The sequence below is a fragment of the Hoplias malabaricus genome, chromosome X1 (genome assembly GCF_029633855.1).
Source record: "Hoplias malabaricus isolate fHopMal1 chromosome X1, fHopMal1.hap1, whole genome shotgun sequence".
Lineage (NCBI taxonomy): Eukaryota > Metazoa > Chordata > Actinopteri > Characiformes > Erythrinidae > Hoplias > Hoplias malabaricus.
In genome coordinates this window covers 4,213,696-4,233,889 of record NC_089818.1, presented here as the reverse complement: position 1 = coordinate 4,233,889, position 20,194 = coordinate 4,213,696, and the positions used below count along the sequence as shown (strand labels likewise).

Genomic DNA, 20,194 nt, shown 5'->3' with positions numbered 1-20,194 from the left:
TTCCTCCGGGTGACTGTCTGTGAGGAGTTGGTCTGTTCTCTCTGTGTCTGTGTGGGTTTCCTCCGGGTGCTCCAGTTTCCTCCCACAGTCCAAAAACACACGTTGGTAGGTGGATTGGCGACTCAAAAATGTCTGTAGGTGTGAGTGCGTGAGTGAATGTGTGTGTGTTGTGTGTGTGTTGCCCTATGAAGGACTGGCGCCCCCTCCAGGGTCTATTCCTGCCTTTCGCCCAATGATTCCAGGTAGGCTCTGGACCCACCGCGACCCTGAACTGGATAAGGGTTACAGATAATGAATGAATGAATGAACATATAATGGGAGTATAGACTACAGTTTCTGTGCCAGACACCTCTCAGATTAACATACATGTTTATGTAATTATAAATGTGTGGCCTGTGGCTTTGGTATGAACAAGCCTTTTAAGGACAACTCTATTGAATGGAGCATCTAAGAGAAGTTGATTTATGTATTGACTAATTGACTTCAACAATGATCTGTATTAGGTGAGCAGCACATACCACCAGGTGAGCATTAAGTCCTTATCTTATGAACACTGTATACTATACTACTTAGAAGACAAAGTGCAGCCTGCTTCCACCTGATGTAAACAAACTTGTCTTATATGACTTTTGAACAAGATTAACAGCAGTTTTTGAAATGTTTTTTCAAAAGAAATAATAAAAATAACAAAATAAACAAAATAAACAAAAGCTTGAGAAAGGGGTTTTGTTCCAGCAGTGATATTCTGCACTTTGCCAAGAGGTTTGTTTGTCATTGGGCGGCCTGCTGTAGCATGCTGTCGGCTCTCCTCCTTTGAGGTCCTTTTTGCTTACCTCTTAAGTTTGTGCTCAGCCTCTAGCCTCCTCTCAGTGCGGTGCCTCTGTGAGAAAGCGAATGTGACAGTGCAGGTTCAGTGGCTCTGCTGCTGAGGGCTTTCTGGAAACTCTTCATGTTTATTCAGCAATAAACGTCTTCTCTCGTCTTCGGTAACTGGGCCAGACTCTAAAGCCCAGCCCTGCAGCACTTGAGCCCTGATCTACACCGCGTCGCCATGACTTCACGCACCTCTCACGAATCAGCTTTGGAAAGCATTAGATCACGACAAAGGCCTGTGTATTTTAGACTAGGACTAGCACTGTATATAGAGATATGTATTACAGGACATTTTCTCTCTGAGCTTATGGTGTTCAGAGCAAATATTTAGAGGTGTATGAGATCCATTGTCATTTTGAATAAAAAAGAAACTTAGTCCTAGTTCTAGGCCTTTTGTCTCTGAAATATGTTGCGTAAGATATGACATATGAGGCCCTAGTGCTTTTTGAATGACATCTGAACGTTATTACATTGTTATAGCCTTTTCAGTTACTACTGATCAGTTACTGATTACCATAATTATTATGTTATAACTGCTTGTAAACAAAATACATTATGATAAACTTATGGACGTTAACTCAGTGTCAGTTCACTGTGATGTTAACACTGTTCACCACATTCTAACTGTGGTTACGTGTTAGTGTGCTAGCACTGGGTGGCCTTCATGCGATCAGCTGTCAGGATGTAAAGGCCTCCTCCTGGGATGTGTTGTGTCTTGAAGTCTTCCAGTGTGTGACGTCTGAAGAGAAAAGCAAAGGCTTCCCACTGAGAATACAACTGCAGATGCAGTGTCCTGTCTGTGAGAGACCTGTCAGTGCTTCTGACCGGTTCACGCTAACTCCCCAGGGGCTCTGTCATCACTCGCTATATGAGGTTGTCTAGGAATTAGCATGACACTTTATTTTCCAATCAGTTTTCAAGCACAATTTCCCCATATGCCTTCCTCACAAGGGACGTGCAACTCACATGGAATGAAAACTCAAGTTGCTTTGTAATCCCAGAATGAATGACTTTATGCTCCATAGAGTGGGTCCCCCACATGTGGGAGGCCATGTTTAACCTCTAGGCCAGTAGGAGGTATGAGAAGTGATTTCAAAGTTTGTGAACTCACCATTAGACCCTCGCCACCTGTTTCTGTAAACATCAGCCGCTGCTTATTAGCAGGTCCTCATTAACTTTCATCGGTTATTAGCCACGTTAGCAATTCTGCGGGAAGTATTCCAACAACAAACGTGCAACCTTTTCCAAACAGAAACACATTAACAGTTCTACTGCATGAATACAATTAATTAGCAGAAGCATCCTCCACAGACAGCCCTGCTGCATTTTCACATTTTAATTCCGAGCTCATTTACCCAAATATGGCTTCATTCTTTTGTTATTTTTATCGCTCGCGGAGCTCGCTGCACCAAAGGGCTGAGAACTCGTCTTGTACCTAATTATGCAGATATATTTTTATTTTTTATTTATTAATTTCTTTTCCCCATCCCGACCATTGGAGTTATCTGCCTCCTGACCCCGAGCATCTGGACGGGCTTTTTCGCCACTCATGACAGACCATCTGCACAGTGAGGCCATAAACAACATCGCTGCTGAAGCAGGACTACCTCATTTTAGAGACTAATGCACTGTGAATGGCCATTACATAGCAGTCCTAACACAGCCCTGGAGCCCTGCCAAAACACTTATCTCCCTTGATTTGTGAAAGTTCTCTCTTCATTTTGGTAGAAATCTTGATTCCAAAACAGTGGAAACCTTACATAAGAATTAATTTACTACTTTTGTGATAATGTCATGCTCTTAATGTTGGCTCTAAGCATTATGTCGGTTATGGCAACCTTTCATTTTGTTTATTTTAACTTATTTTAAGGTTTGATTTTAAGCAATTTTGGATCTGAACTTGGGGAATGTGTTTGGGATGCTAACCGCAGCTATCTTTTTAGAAAGAAGCACATTTTTGCTTCATGTCTTTAACTAAGGACCTGTCCAGTGCTTCTTTTTCCCCTGTAGTTTACACTGATAAGATGATTGATTATTGATTATTGTCTTCTGTAACTCTGGGCCATAATTTCTGAAGCCCATGTCTGATGTTCAGGCCAGAAACATATGATTGCAATGTGAATTATTGACGTTCACAGGCATTCCCTCAGCAAAATCTCACATACGACTAAAAGTAGTGCCTACACTGAGATTTGCTGAAGGTGTAACTTTGCTTTGAAAAGTGTTGGGGACAAGATTAAGGGTGTTGAGTTCAAATGAGCAGAACCTGAAAAGAAATTATCCAATAGAAGAGGTGCTTGACAGATTCTCATGGTGAAAAATACAAGAAGTAAATTATATCTGTGTTATTTATTCCACAATCAGTGTTAACAATTGTCTATTTATTTTGATTAAAATTACAAATGCTTTCATTTCAGAAAATCAGTCTGTGTTTACTGTCTCAATGACATTTGAAATAATATCAGCATAAATTTTGAATATTTTCTGATTTCTTTGAAGGAACATAATGTTTTGTTAAATTGATTTAAAGAAGGAGATTAATTATGTAATTATTTCTGAATAAATAAAGTGTAGACACTTTGTAAAGGATGCCAAACTGATAGAAACAATATCAACAATATCAACACCTCCCCCCCAAAATAAAGTGTAATTGTTCCTGTCCACTGCTCTTTTGCTAAATACGCAAACTTAATTTATTTATTTGTTTATTTAAATGTACCAAAATAAGAATTACAGAAACACTGCTTCTAAAGTTTGGAGCTTTCACTCACAAGCTTATGGTAAACGTTAAGGTTATGGTAAGGATAAGTATTATGGGTTAGGTTGGGTTTAGACTGTAGGGTTAGGTAGCATTAGTTACGTGTTATAGGGTGTGGGTTATGGTTCGTATTATGATTATAGTTTTAGGGTTAGGGCTATAAGGTTAGGCCTATTAGGTGTGTGGGTGAGGGTTATGGCTAAGGTTAGTGGCAGGTTTAAGATCACATGTTCACGTTTACATAAACAAAGTATAAAATATATTTTGTACACATTGTACGAACCCTGGAAATGTCCTTTTATTCAAATCTGTTTGAATTCACCCTGAGACCAGGCTGACTCAATCAGTGTTTCTGTTCTTATTCGTATTCTCCAAACTGTCCCAGCTTTTGTTTGGAGCCGAGCTTTGTATTTTTGTTCTGTTTTGCTTTGCTAACATGTTAAAGAGACTCAGGAGGGCCCGTTTGCTCACATTTCCTATTCTTTGCACCGTGATCCGTGAAATCCTTCAAGTGAGATTACATCATGGGTGAGGAGACAAAGGATTTGCACAAATTACAACTCCAAAGGCAGGAGTTATCTAGGAAGAGCGCAGTGAGGCTAACCCTTATTCTGCATATGCATATGATGGAGTCGATAGATCATCTAGTGCCTGATGGGAATATGAATACATATGAACACATGTTCTCTGTTCTCATCTACAGGAGGGACGCTGAGGATTCCAGCCACCCCGGATGTCAGTTTGTCAATGTCATCGAGGTGCTGGGGAATACTCCATCACGGATTTGGTTGCCGTGCGGCATCCGTTGCTTAGCATTCCAAGAACGGATTCTCCTGCTGAAGTTCCACACCTACGTTTTTCCAATGCTCATGGGGAACTGCTTGCTGCTGTTCCTCTGGTGTCTCTTGGACAAAAGCTTCGTTTCTCCGGCGTCCTCTTCAGCTCAGGGGCGATTGGGTAAAGAGCACCACCGAGGTCTGAGGGAACACAAGAGACATGGCATCTCTGGGCTACATCGGGTCAAACGAGGCTGGGTCTGGAACCAGTTCTTCGTTCTGGAGGAGTACATGGGCACAGATCCCCAATACGTCGGGAAGGTAAACCCCTCACCCCTCTGTTGCTGCACTGGATTCTCATAACCTCATTTGGTTTACTGTTCCCGCTTAGCCCCAGCTTTCTGGAGGCATAAATACAGCAGTTTATTTGGCTGAGTACACAGTTCAAAAGCTCACACTTCACATGCGGTGGAAAGGTCGGTGCTGAGAGCTTTGTTTTTATGTGTGCTTTTACTCCCACCATTCTATTTTTTATGATTGACTTTTTGGGCTGAGCAGAATTGCACATTCTGGTGAGATCCTTTCATAGTTCATGGAGTCACTCCTTGCAAAACAACAGAGGATGTGAGGTTTCAGTCAGGTACACGAATTGGCTGAAAGCACTGTGTCATGTAGACAACTCCTACATTCACTCAGACTGCTATTGCCCAAATGTTTCCAGACACATCTTTGGTTGTTCAATTGTTCACACACAGCTTGAAATGAAATGCTATAGTAGGAGAGGTCATCGTGCCACATTGTCACAAGCATTGGCCTGAGGGGTATAAAAACCCAAAGGGATTCTACTGTAAAAATGTGAAAATGCATTGCCTGGAGCAATGGAGCTCCATCCAGTACCTTTGGAATGAGTAGGGGTGGTGAAAGGGGTGGTGCTTATGATCAAGAGCTCATGCTGTCACTTTGCTGTAGAAGTTATAGAATGGTAACATGAAAGTTAGAGCTCATGTTGCTTGAGTGCCTGCAGACTTTATGAAACACAGTGTAACTTTTCCACGAGGGGGTTTTTATAATTCTGTCAGCACTATATTTGATTAAGTTGTTAGCAACCAATCAAAGTAGCATTCAGACCTCTTGAAAAGACCACAGCATGGTTTTACAAGCTGTCTTTGTGATGAGTCAGAAATAAAACAAATGTACTACTGCAGCCTGAAGGTTTTACAAATGGCTTGCTTGTGCTAGATGTCTGCATTTTGTGTCAAGGCTCTCTGACCAATCACAGCTCTGCAGGGTTTACTTATTAGGGTTTAGTCCCTACTCATCTCACTTGGAGTGAGCAGGATGCAGGTGCCAGGCAGCAGATTTACCTAATGAAACAGTAAGAAAGCAGTGTACAGTCAAGTCGAGTAGGTACTATGCAGTGGAAAAGTACCATTAGAATGTAGCTATAGTGTTAGCATTAAAGAACAAAAAGCACTGTCAAAGCTAACATTTAGGAACTTTGAGTTAGGTTTATTGTAAAGTTTAGGATTATTTTTAGGACAAATTGCTGTCATTTTGTAATATTTTGGAGATTAAGATCTAACCAGTGTGAAGTTTAGAGTTAATGATGTTTAAGTTACGAACAGTTTTAAAGCTGATTTTAAAAGTTGGGTAGACATGTCAAGGATCACGGGGCGGACTGACGGAGGCGGACGCACTTGCTAAAACACAGTAATTTTAATGAAACAAAAGATATAACGAAACAAAGACTGGCAACTACGGAAACAACTAGACATATGAAATGAAATGAGGAAAACGGCAGAGACAGACAGACCGAACTAAGAAAAAAGACACGGAAACACTGGAGGCGAAACAACGATACTTAGAGGAAAGAAATGACAAGGCTTGGGAAGAAAAAATTAAATGACATGACTAGAAATGAGAATGACACAAACCGACATGACTTTGGAAACAAACAATACAAATGACCGATAACAGGAAGTAATACAAGGGGACTTAAATACTAAACACAGACAAGACGCACCTGAGACAGTTAATGAGAGGGCAGGGTAACAAAGGCGGGACTAGGGCGGAGACAAGGACAATAACAGACAAAGCCATGTGCAGATAAAGCATATGGCGGGGAAAACAGACCTGACAGTACGAGGGCGTGACAAGACAGAACATCCACATTATTTTTAGTAAATATTTTACAAGTGGCAGTAAAATATAGTACCCACTGGACCAATTTTATAAGTATTTACAAAATATCTTACTATATAATAATAATTATAATAATAATAACAACAATGAAATCATTCACAATTTATCAAAAGGTTATTTTTCCACAATTTTCCATGATCAGTCTTTTTAAACAGGATGTTTTTGACAAGCAATTGCATTCCACTGTGAAGTGGTGCATTACATTTTACAACCGCCTTCACTGATAACCCAGACACAACAATAAGAGCATTGCGCTGGAAGGTGGTGGGAGGCTAGATGATTCATTCAGGCTTGGGTAATCATCTGTGGGGAACAGGTTCTGATCCGTATTCTCCGAATATGCTATGTCAGACATTTTAAGAAGTGCGAGTCGGAGACATTCAGAGCATTGATTTTTGCATTCAGTGCAGAGACAGAAGGTTAAAGGGATCTGATATTGTCTTATTTGTTCCAAATTGAATATGAAGGCCTGTTATAGAGCCAATCGGACCCGGAGCACCTTTAGCTTAAATGCGATCAGGGCTGAATTGAATCATCTTCTTGGCAGTGTGACCGCAATCAAGTCTTGGCCCGGTGGAGTTGTGTCGGAGTAGACGTGAGGCCTGGGAATGGACGCGTGGGGGTTGGGAGAAATTGCAGAGTGGTCCCAGACACATCAGTTGTACAGCAGCTGTGTTATCAAGTCCCTTAGCCCTCTCCACTTTAAGAGCTGCTCTAGATGACACAGTGGAGCCATGCCCATGACCGCTGATTAATCAAACCCAGAGGAAGCTGGCAGCAAGTGGGGGATCAAGCCTTAATTGCAAAAGTTTCGGCCTGATGGACTAAAATAAGCTGGCTTGGACAGCTTCCTTAAACCCAGTGGAAAGGAAAGTACAAGGAACAATCAGCTACATGTAGCAGACATTCTGTTCGCTTAAATGGCTTCAGTTTAAAAATGCAAATTAAGGCATTGTGGTAAACTGTAAACAAGAGCTCCACAAGTTTTATTTTCTACTAAATAGAACACTTCTGTAACTCATATTTAAAGTTAGATTCAGTGTTAGCGCTATGGTTAAGGAAAGTTTAAGATGCTACACTCTTACAAAGTGTTCATTGGGCGATTCCATAGAAGAACAACTTTTGTTTCCATAAAAAGCCACATTTGTTCAAGACTTGAGTGTAAAGAACATTTTAAAGGTTTATAAATCCATCACTCAATTAAACATATTAGCAATAACGCTTCTTTATGGCCCCGTGTACCTTTCATTATTTGCTTTTCCATTTCTTCCATGTATATATACGCTCTCCTCTTAAGCAAAGGAGGACAAACTCTTTATTAACATTGGATGAAGCCAACATTAACAGCAGACACATTTGTCCGTAGCGCACGAGCGCACCTACGTCAGTGCAAAGTAAATGAACCTGGCCTTAATCTGTAGCAGTGCATTTCTGCAGCGGGTCTTCAATGACCTGCATATGCTCTGCGAAGAAGAAGAAACAAAAGAAAGTGGAGAGAAGCAATTATGAAGTGTGATCAAAGGTGGCACCTCAGGAAACGACTGTACAACGTGATCCATCTTCCAGATTCGCTGGTGCTGCAGATATCACACTGTTACATCAAAGCAGATGTATGCATGAAGAGCTCTTAGAAAAGAAAACATGTGAAATTCTAATTAGAACAGTACAGTACAGATTTTGCGCTATTGTCTGCGCTGGTTGTCTTGCATCCATTCGAGTCCGTCAGAGTTCATTTAACGCTGACGATTTCCCTGATTTTACAGAGGAGCAGAAATGAAACCTCTTTCTGGAGCACCATGACACTCGGCTTAATACACTTATGCCTCGGTGTCTTTTAAGGCAGTGAACCCAAAGAAATGTTGATGTTTCGCCTCAGGTTTCACTTCATTCCTGCACTGCAGAGTAAGGGAAACCATCTTAAATCTAGTCATTTTATCTACAGTTTCTCACTCTGAGTTTAGGAGAAAGACAATTCTAAGATTATTATATTTATTTTGAGAAAATGGCTTTATTAAATTTGCTTTTTTGTAGAGTAAAGTGTCTTATTCCATTGATGTTCCATCCTTCCATATGTCTGTGTAGCATTCTCCCATTACAGATTACAGCACTGTTTCCGTAGCACTTCTTCAGGTACGTAATAGAGTTTGTGTGTATTTTCTGAAACAGCACCCCCAGTGGAAATGAGCTGACCATGATTTTAAAATATCTATGACTTATAATCAATAGTATCATCTTATGAATATCTGGAGTGCTCACTTTTATCATATATTTATTAACTTTTAGTAAATATTGCTAATCACTAGTCATTTTATTCTTGTTATTTATTTATTTATTTATTTTTTGCCATTTCATTTCTTTGTAATTTGCCAGTGGAATAAGACGTGTTACACCCCATAAAATGGCTGAAAGAAGATAAATAATGAAAGAATCAATTTAGTTTAGTGCATGGTCCCATTTATTTTGGGATTTGGAGCCCACCAAACTTTTTTTTTACAAGTTGTTCTGGTTTTGGGCCACATCTTGTGCGGAGATCAAACACACAACCAGAATAGTACCACGCCCCCTTCTGAGCCTCTCCATTCAAGCACTGGACCCATGTTTACATGAGAGCAAATATATCAGTTTAAACAGAGCAAACTAAACAATGAGCATGAAGAATTAAGAGTGCTTATTAAACACGGGAAAACGGCTTTAAACAGAACCTCTCTCTCTCCTCACTCCTGGGCTCCCGCACTGAACTGAGGAACGGGTGCTGAATCTCGCTGTTTTGAGACAGCAGGAAAACGAAGCTGTGTTGTTTGATGCTTGTGGAATTTTGACCAAAGAATGTCACAGATGTTTAATTAAGACTCCACGACTGTCTTCACTTGTGGAAATTGGGGTTTAATATTTCCTTTTCCAAACAAGTAAAACATAAATAAAATAGCTTGAAAAATCTTATACTGTTGTTTCTTCTGATGTCCAAATGAGGAATATTAAACTAAACTCATACACTAGAGTAAGTCTGAGTTTGCTCCCCCTATGAGCTCATGTCTTGCAGTGTAACCACGTGGAAGCAGCGAGAGGGAAGCTCTGCAGATTTTGCCCCAGATTGTCAGGAAGAAAAACTTTAGTCAGCTTAGTACTCTTGGATTGCGGAGCCTTTTGGAGTTTGATTAAACCGCATAGCAATTAAGTGATCTGTTAATGTCCCTCATGCTGAGAAGAAACCATCTGTAAAATAAATAAATAAGTCGATAAATAGATAAATACAAGCCCTGGTGTGGCTATAGCAGCAGCATGTCTGTTCTCATGGCATTTGTGGGGTTGGGGGGGTGGGATTAAGACAGTCATGTAGCTGTTGTAAGTTGAGTTAGTTGAGTTGTTGTTGTGGGCTGCTGACCAATCAGGGACAGCCTTCTGATGGTGTATGGAGGAAGAGCCATGTGGTCCTTTTTTGTGAAAAGATGTTTTAATCTTATTTATTTCTATATATTTAAACTCCTATTATTTTTATTTATTTATTTATTTATTTTTATCAAATGCGGTGTTTCCTTGTCAAAGAATATCATGTTTCAAATGGGAAAATGCATCATTAAATAGTCAGACGGCAATAAATATATGGGCACGTCTGCAGTTCTATGCACAACCCACCAAAGCAACAGGTACCAAAGCCGGCCATTCGAAAAAATTCTGTTTAGACAGGGGACAACATTGCTGTAGTGTTTGATCCTTTTGGTATTTTGACCAAAGAGTATTTTTAGTTATTGAAAAGCTGGAATATTCCTGTCACAATTTATTTTTTTGTCTGACCTTTAAATTGAAAATTTATCCCGGGAGTGAGTCCTCTTCTCCCGCCACCTCCGCAATCGGACAAGACGCCGTAACTTAGACTTGCGGAGCCTTGTGCAGATTTATTGGCAGTTGACATCTTTAGCAGCACGCCTGAAGATTGAATGAAGCCCACTCTTAATTTATAGCCCCCATTGACATTCTCAATAAAAGATTAAGCGTATGAATAAGGCTGGACACAGAGCCTTTTTTATCCTTCTATTATGGCTCGTGGATTATCTGCTACCTTAAACCCAGCCCCATGACCCCGGCTAAGTAATGAATTCTTTCATTCGATGGCCTGTTGTACCTCATCTAATGGGATTTTTTAATTAACTTGACAAGGCTTACATGCTGATAGGGGGAACGGCAGTTTTTGAGGATGGACTTAGCCCGGATTCTCTTCTACACAGCTACGCTTCGACGCTGTGGAGGTGTTGCCTATAGAGCTGGGATCAAGTGCGCTCTATTCACTGCCAGCTATAGCTGAAGTCAAGCAATTTGCATCCATTTGCCACATTACAGAAATAGCATCTTCCCTTTACACTGAAAGGGTTTTTGGGTTTGGGGAGAAAAGCGTGGATTGAGCACGGTTCACAGAGGGTTTACTTCTGCCAGATTTAATCTGTAATCCAAGACTAGGTGTAATCTGGTTCCATAATCTGCTTTAAGGGTTAGAGCACTTGGAATTGGATTTATGGATGGATTCAGAATCAGATCAATAAACAAAATGATTGTATTCCAAAAATCTAGATATGTTTTGCAAAGAATAATGCCTAAATAAGCATAGCAATTTCTCACACAAATGACTGGTTATGAAGGTGAATTCTCATCTATTTTACTAAAACGCAGTTCCAGGAAATTAAATATTCAGTATGAAATACAATAGGGACTTCATAAAATGGTCATAAAATGTATTTTATTTATAACTGGGGATGTTCACACACATTTCTGGCAACCCAGCATAAAAAAAAGAAAAAAACTGCCTAAAAACTCCTAAATATAACCTTAACCTCAAACTTGACCATACATTTAACCCTAAGGTCCAAAATATTAGAGCATTTCTCAACATTTACACTAGCTTTTTAATGATCTGCCTAAACCATTATCTTAAACTGAACCTTACCATGATCCTTAACCTAAACATAACCATAAGCATAACTGTAAACCTAACACTAAACAATAACATTTTAAAAATATATATAAATTAGTAAAATAAAATAAAGTAAAATAAAATAAAAAAGTCCCAAAGATTAAATGGGGCATATGGACCCAATGCAGCATATACATCTGATACTAAAGAATATCATTCATTCATTCATTATCTGTAACCGGTTAACCAATTCAGGGTCATGGTGGGTCCAGAGCCTACCTGGAATCATTGGGCGCAAGGCGGGAAAACACCCTGGAGGGGGCGCCAGTCCTTCACGGGGCAACACACACTCTCACACACACACTCACACTTCTGAGTCACCAATCGACCTACCAACATGTGTTTTTGGACTGTGGGAGGAAACCAGAGCACCCAGAGGAAACCCACGCAGACACATTGAGAACACACCATACTCCTCACAGACAGTCACCCAGAGGAAACCCACGCAGACACAGGGAGAACACACCACACTCCTCACAGACAGTCACCCGGAGGAAACCCACGCAGACACAGAGAGAACACACCACACTCCTCACAGACAGTCACCCGGAGGAAACCCACGCAGACACAGGGAGAACACACCACACTCCTCACAGACAGTCCCGGAGCGGGAATCGAACCCACAACCTTCAGGTCCCTGTAGCTGAGTGACTGCGACACCTTCCTGCTGGACCACCGTGCCGCCATAAATTATGTTCCCTATCTAAAATTACAGACTATGTATCCTTGAGGGTGGCACCTTAGTGACAGAAAAAGGTGTTACTACAGTGACAATCTCTTAACATGGATCTGATATTCCTTGTATGTAACTCATTCCTGCCCATTCATATCATGAAACATTCTGAAAGATTTTCAAAACCCTTGACCATTGTACAAGTCTTTCCTTTAACACATGACCAAAGAACTAAAGTGTATATGATCAAACAAACACCTGTCATTATCCTTAAACACCAATTCGGATAACTGAAAGCAGTTATGGTGTAAAGCCAAGGGCCTGAAAATAAATAACCCCAAGGGAATTGGCCTCAATCCTCCTGGAGCGAGCCCCAGCTGCATCAGTGAAAAATGTGAGTGTTATATCTCTCACCCCCACAGCCAGGTCTCCAGCAACCACATGACCAGAATTTTATCAGCCAGGGCAGGAGGGGTCAGTTTAAATCAGATTTCAGAGGATTTGGAAGACCCTTCATCTCGTTCACGGTGGAAAGATGAAAATAGAACATTCCCCAAAAGAGAGCCCATTTACGTGAAAGCATTACTGTGTCATTTCAATGACTGTGGCCTCAAGTGTTCTGATATGATTTTCAAAAAGAGTATTTTTTTGGGGGGCGGAAGATGGTGGGGGCTAGTTTGTGTGCCATCTGTAATATATGTTTGTATGTGTGTTTTTTAACAACATTACCGTAGAAGGAAACAAACCTAAATTTCAGTGGAGGTCAATGTAAAAATATTTAAAAGTAATTTTGGAGCATTTCTATTGGTCATTTCTTGATGAAATGTGAAAGACAGCTGATGTGTTCAAATGGTGTAGTAAACTAAAAATGGACAAAAATAGGGTTACATGTTTTTTATTGCAAAGCAATGACTCCCAAAAACCCACAGTCATGAAGCTTATCCATAGTAACAGCATGCAAAAGGTCCAAAAATAGCCCAATCCATAAAACTTTATGGAGAGTGGGTCATGTCTAGAATTAATTCCATTTCTACTGAAGGGTAAAATGTGTAAGAAAAAATGCCATTCAACTGAACTTGGAAAATACTCAGTGCTTGAAATGTAGTGAAAGACATGATACTATTAACACTTGTCTTTTGTGTGACCAGCTTTGTCTATCTAATGTAAATTCCCAATTATTTCTAGAGGTGTTGTTATCACTGCTTCTTGGCAACTAGTGGCTTGATATGACTGCTGCTATCTGCTGCAAATGTCGACGGAGGGAGTCTGTTTTCATCACCACTGGCCAAAGGCTACCAGCCAACTATCAGTGCTAGCTACTACTGCAAATGGAAAAGGAGAGAGCCTATCACAGAGAGGCTATCACTGCTGGTATCTACTGTGACTGTTAATTTAGTGAGCCCATTTTAAACCCATGGTTCGGTGTCACTTACTGGCTGGCTACCTACTCCCACAACCACTATCTGTGCTGTTTGGTACTGTCTGTGTTGCTGTGTTTTTGGTGGTCTTAGTACTATATTTGTAAGTACTTTTGGGTTAAGTGCAATGTATTATTATTATTATTGTTATTATTATTATTGTTATTGTTATTATTATTATTATTATTATTATTATTATTATTATTATTGTTACAATTATTATTGTTATTATTATGGGTTAAGTGCAATGTATTATTATTATTATTGTTATTATTATTATTGTTATTGTTATTATTATTATTATTATTATTATTATTATTATTATTATTGTTACAATTATTATTGTTATTATTATTATGACTGGTACATCTAGTTTATTTTATTTTATTTTACTGATGTATACTGTACACTCAATTACCAAAGGTTCTTTAAAAGAATCAACCATTGAAAGACACTTGAGGGAACCAAACCAAGAGCAAAGAACCAACTTTATTTTTAGCCGTAGTACTTTTGCCCTACTTATACTTTGCCAGTAATTTGCGACTGATTCCTCTTGATCTCACACTGAACTGTCATGTTACACCCCCCCCCCCCCCCCCCTCAGCTTCACAGTGACCTGGATAAAGGAGATAATTTGGTGAAGTACACGCTATCTGGAGAAGGAGTGGGCTCCATCTTCACCGTGGAGCCTATCACGGGAGACATCCACGCCCTGAGGAGCCTGGACCGTGAGGAGAAGGCTTATTACACTCTCCGGGCCCAGGCTGTGGACGTGCTGACTGGAAGGCCCCTGGAACCAGAGTCTGAGTTTATTATCAAGGTCCAGGACATCAACGACAATGAGCCCAAATTCCTGCAGGGCCCTTACTCGGCTAGCGTCCCAGAGATGTCACCTGTAGGTAAGAGCTGGCTCACTTCACTGGATAGTCCCTCCCCATTGCCCTCGGCACGACGGTGATAATGTGGGAAAGCTCCCTATAATACATATCATGAATGAAAGATGAGGATTTAACACTCAGGCCTGTCCTCTGGGCTACGATGCACAATTCTTTAGAATACTGACATCAAATACAGCGTTATTTCATGTTGAATGAAATGTGTACCAACGATTACAAGGTGTTACACCCTGGGGGAGTTGCTTTATGGGAAGGTACACATGTTTTCCAAAGCTTTGTTAAGATCGTGAATTCTAATTCTATTGTGTTTTTATCATTCGTAAGCTACCTACTTTGTGACCTTGGTATGGAGTAGCAAACAATCAGCTGAAACAATCAAGCCAGTTAATACTGCATACACATGTAGCTGTAAAAAAAAAAAAAAATAGTGGTATTACCAAAATGCTGTAAAACGCTAATGTACTTCACCAAGGGTGGGCTGTGGCCTTGTATATGGTTGACATGCTGATATCACCCACTACACATAGCTTTGTAAATCCATTAAGAAGGAGAGGTCAGAGCTATCCCCCTATGCCTTAGGTAAAGAAAAAAAAAAAAAATAAAAAAAATATATATATATATATATATATATATATTGTTTTTGTGTGCCTTATCACTGACACGGTGTAAACCATGATGGTACTTGACCAATAACAGCCTCCAGCCATGAAAGTTGTTACCATGGTGATAGCACTGACTACATAAGGGTGATGACACAGATTTGGTAGTCCATTAAAGTGGAGAGGTTGAAGCTATGTCCCTGAAATCAAAAAGTGAATATAACTGAAAGCCATGCTTCAAGTGCTGAAGTTATGTGTTAGGGTTAGGGTTAGGGTTTATGTTGAGGCTAGGGTTTAGGGGATGCGTAGTGTTTATGCTTCTGTTTTGAGTCAATGCAGGGTCTGTGCCATACCCTACACAAGTAACCTATGCTCTTGTGAGCATTTATATTTGCAATTACAACACATAAACATTAGGGTTGAATCTCAAATATCTTCATCCATCCTATGTAGTGCACAGTGTAGGTCATGAAATAATCATTTCTGCATTCAGAAAGTGCATTTTATTTTGGATAACAAAAACATCCACTTTCCTGGTCTTTTCTCACACATCTCTTACACTGTTTGGGCGTAGCAGTATTAGTTTTATAATCTGTGAAGTGAATTATGTAGGGGGTAGGGCACTTTTTGACACTTAGTCTAGTTTATATATTTCCAGTTTTTTCTCTCTCTCTCTCTCTGAGATGTATTTCACTTTTCTCTCAAATGTTTCTACCTCTTATTTATTATGTGATCTCCAAACCGATGTCTGTCAAAATGTTCATCCAGCTGCAAACCATTCACAGTTGTTGTGGTCTGAATCGTTTAAAAACATTTGCTTTTCTGGAGGAAAAGATTGCTCATGGCATAGATTCAAAGCAGAAGTATTAGTTGGCATTTAAATTTAGCGTTTATAGTTAGTTGTACTCTTTGAATTATGTCTCTGGTTTCATTTACCTGATTAGTGCCATTCCATTCCTTATTGCAGAAATGACTGATAATAACCTTGACAATTCTTGACCAATAGCAGCCTGCAGCTTTGTTAGTCACTTAGGGAGTAGACGTCAAAGCTATGTCCCTGGCGCCAATAAAAAGTGAATATAGTCTATTGTCTTGCTTCAAGAGAATAAAACCAGTCACAGGCATGCAAAACATATGCTCTCCAAACTTTGCTAAGCGCTTGATTGCCCATTGTTCTGATCTTCAAACAGATGTCACCTGTAAAGTGCCACTTATTTGTTTATTTTACTCATTGACCTACTTTTACACATTTATATATTTATATTTATTTGTTCCTGTGCATTATTCTCCAGTCTCTGTGTATGAATCATGGTTGAATTATTATGATGGAGGCCATTCTGGATTGCCAATGCTATTCTTCCGCCTCCTACACATTCATGGTCATTGTGAAGGCCTCCGTTGGAGAATAACCGTTACGGCTCTTTCCTCGACCACTTTATAAAGATGCTGAGAAAGGCAGGGTGGATTCTTAGCATGGTCCGCAAGTGTCTTTGAACACTCTTCCTTTACTCAGTTAAACAATCGATGCATGTGTTTTTAGCTGGTGCTCTTTGGAAAGATCTGGATTTCTGCATGGATGGCACTCAAAATGGAATCTGAGCTTCACTGTGTCATAAAAATAGTCAAAAAGGTAGTCCAAGCCACTTCTGTGATATTTTGCATTGCTGGATCAAAACAGTGTAATGCCTGAAGTGTGTAAAACACAAATACTAACATGGAGCAACTAACACAGTGGTGTCTCATTAATAATGAGGAAGGAAATGTGTTGTTTCAGATGTATCCCAGAGTGGCAGGAATACACAGATCCAAAAACACCAGTTATATCTACAAATACCAGTAGATGTCATTTTTATTTAAATACATATAAATCCCTGTATCAGTGAATTGACAGCCTAATTAATATCTTACTTCACAGTGTTGTTTGATTTGTTTATGAAACAGAATAAGAATGCATCACACAGTATGAGTATGAGGAAGTGTCTCTGAACGTAGAGCCCAAAAAAGTCTTTAATGAGCGAGTGTTAGTTTGATGCCTAGTGTTTGGATACATTTTGAAGTTATGGTTAAGGTTAATGTTGAGGTTATTGTGATGTCAGACTTCAGTGCTACATTAACATGACATTTACAATAAAGAACACTCACAACTATGTTCCTTAATAGTTATTTGGTTGAAATAAACCAAATCAAATGAATTTATCGAGAACAAATATGAGAAATAGTGGAATTCTTAGTCTTTAGGTCAGCGGTGAATTAATGCATTGTGGTACAGTGTGGGACATTACTTTGACCTCCACTCCAACTCAAGAGGATATACCGGGGACTTGGAATCCCCCGTCTTGGAATGTTAGACTTGTCTCCACCATCTCTCTATTAAGGAGATAGAATCCCATATTTACATCTCATTCCAAATCTACTGCAATGTCCTATAAGGTGGTGGCTGTTCTTGGAGTGTTCCTTAAAGACCATCTCTGCCTTTCACATTCTGATTTCAAATTTACTTACTTGTCAATCAAAGGTTTTAACCCACCCCCTACCAAGTGCTTCCTGCTTCTTTCTGAGCTTGAAATGAGGCAAAACACTCATTTGAAAAGGCATCGTCTAAACGCCCCCTTATGCTGCTTTTCTGCTTCAGGGTCTAGACAGCTTGCAATCACTGTAGGATCAAGAAATGCAGAGTTACAGCAGGCAGTTCTATAGCGAAATGTCACAGCAGCTGTTTCTGATCTAAGGCCAACTGAGACAAACCGTCCATGCCATTCTTTCCCCCCGAAAAGTACATGAAGTGAGATAGATATGATAAGTATCAGCAAGGTACTTGCAATAAAGAAAGTGTAGTAGCATGTTTTGGATTGGTAATAAATCTATAATAATATGGTAACATTATAGTAACAAGTTGTATTTAAAGACTTAAAAATATAGTGCATTAGTTGGCTGATGTAAGAGGTAAATTATATGAAAGGCCTGAATATGTTTTTTACAGCTCTAACACCATGTATTTTCAGTGTCATTGCAGTCTGCAATTATGACTGTCCATCACACTGTAACTGATCATTTAAAGAACAAGCCAGGCCAGAAACAGCAGAATGAAGATGTTAATGCATATTTTACACTTAAACCACATAATTTTATTAAAACTGCTGCCTGTGTTTGGGGTAATGTCCCTAAAATTACACACCCAGCAACAGCCACACTTAATGAATTATAGCTTACCAACAAGTGGTAAACTGATTTATTTTATGGTTAAATGGCACTACCCTAATATCACTGTGTTATTACATATTTATTACTGATTCTATTTTTATAAATGACTAATTAAGAGTTATACATCCATCCATCCAATCTAACTTTTAGATGCCACAAATAAATGTTATATATCTATCCATCAACATCCATCTATTCATCCACATCCTATATTCATCAAAATCATTTTAAAGGTGTTTAACTGTATATAAATAATAATAATAATAATAATGATAATAATAATAATAATAATAATAATAATAAGCAAATATTGGGTAGCGCAGCAGGTAGTCGCAGTCACACAGCTCCAGGGGCCTGGAGGTTGTGGGTTCGATTCCCGCTCCGGGTGACTGTCTGTGAGGAGTTGGTGTGTTCTCCCAGTGTCTGCGTGGGTTTCCTCCGTGTGCTCCGGTTTCCTCCCACAGTCCAAAAACACATGTTGGTAGGTGGATTGGCGACTCAAAAGTGTCTGTAGGTGTGAGTGAATGTGTGAGTGTGTCTGTGTTGCCCTGTGAAGGACTGGCGCCCCCTCCAGGGTGTATTCCTGCCTTGCGCCCAATGATTCCAGGTAGGATCTGGACCCACCGCGACCCTAAAATGGATAAGTGGTTACAGATAATGAATTAATGAAAAAAATATTGGATTTATGATGTCACAAGATCCTTAAAGCATATACTAATTCAATTGTAAGCTAGCACTTCACGTCCCCGTTGTTTTAAGGCATGCCCAAGCATGAATTGCTTTTAGAATGAGGAACACAATCTGAAAAAGAGGTCATTTACGTAAACCAGCCTTAAAGGCCCAATGAAAATAAACAGGCTTCTTTCACTATAAATGTTGGTGAAATAAATAAATAAATACATTTATTAAAATCATAGCACATGATGGGGTATTGTTGTTAGCATCTTTAGAACTCAACATTGCTTTTATTGAGAGGAACTGAAAGATGAACTGGCTCTTTACTTTTCCACAGTGCAGCCATTTTCTAAACAGTGAGGAATGCACTGTCGGAATTGACCACAGCTTAAAGTAATGCTCCCATTGACCACTTTGCAGTGGTTTGGCTCTGCAGTTTGACTCCAGTGAACCGTGAGGTTCCAGTGTCACACACCCTCCTCGTGCTGGCGGTGCAGAGCATCGACAGAATGCTACGCTATTGGCCAGTTGCTGGTCTTCATGGCGAGTGTCCAAGCCCCATTCTTTATTGATCACTTGCTGAGCGAGTTTTAAAGGATATTCTCTTTGATAGAGCTTGTGTTCAAACAACAAGTATATATAGATACGCACATTTGGGGTGGAGTTAATGTGATATTAATGCCATTTGAATAAGTCATCGACTCATAAGGAATTACCCTCTGCAGTTTCTCTAAATTATGAATCCGTTTTCTGGAGTACATCGCTTTCAGCTCTTCAACATCTGATTGATTTGGAAAGGGTTTAGTCATGATGATCACACAGCTGCTGGAGACATCCACCATATGCACACACTGTCTTCAGGCGTTATAAAGACACAGTATGTCTCTGAAGCATGGAATGCCTGCATTGCAGCCAACAGTACAGTAGCAAAAAGCACAGTCGCTTCCAGTGAATTTCCATCAGCAGTTTGTTTCTATGTCTCAACAGGCACCTATGTGATGCAAGTCACAGCCACGGATGCAGATGATCCCACCTATGGAAACAGTGCCAGGATCGTCTACAGCATCCTCCATGGACAGCCCTACTTCTCAGTGGACCCAAAAACTGGTAGGAGACCTTTTAGCTTACTTCAAATACTTGGAAAACTCAGTTTAAAAAAA

At 39.8% G+C, this 20,194-nt stretch overlaps 1 protein-coding gene across 1 annotated transcript in view; it reads left to right on the top strand.

Moving 5' to 3' along the window:
• Positions 1-20,194, top strand: part of LOC136675384 (cadherin-12-like) — a 63,801-nt gene that overhangs the window by 14,004 nt on the left and 29,603 nt on the right. The window contains exons 2-4 of the mRNA XM_066651890.1: positions 4,335-4,728; positions 14,268-14,562; positions 20,022-20,141. Coding sequence (XP_066507987.1) covers positions 4,495-4,728; positions 14,268-14,562; positions 20,022-20,141 — 649 coding nt within the window. The 5' untranslated portion in view covers positions 4,335-4,494. The remainder of the gene's footprint in view (positions 1-4,334; positions 4,729-14,267; positions 14,563-20,021; positions 20,142-20,194) is intronic.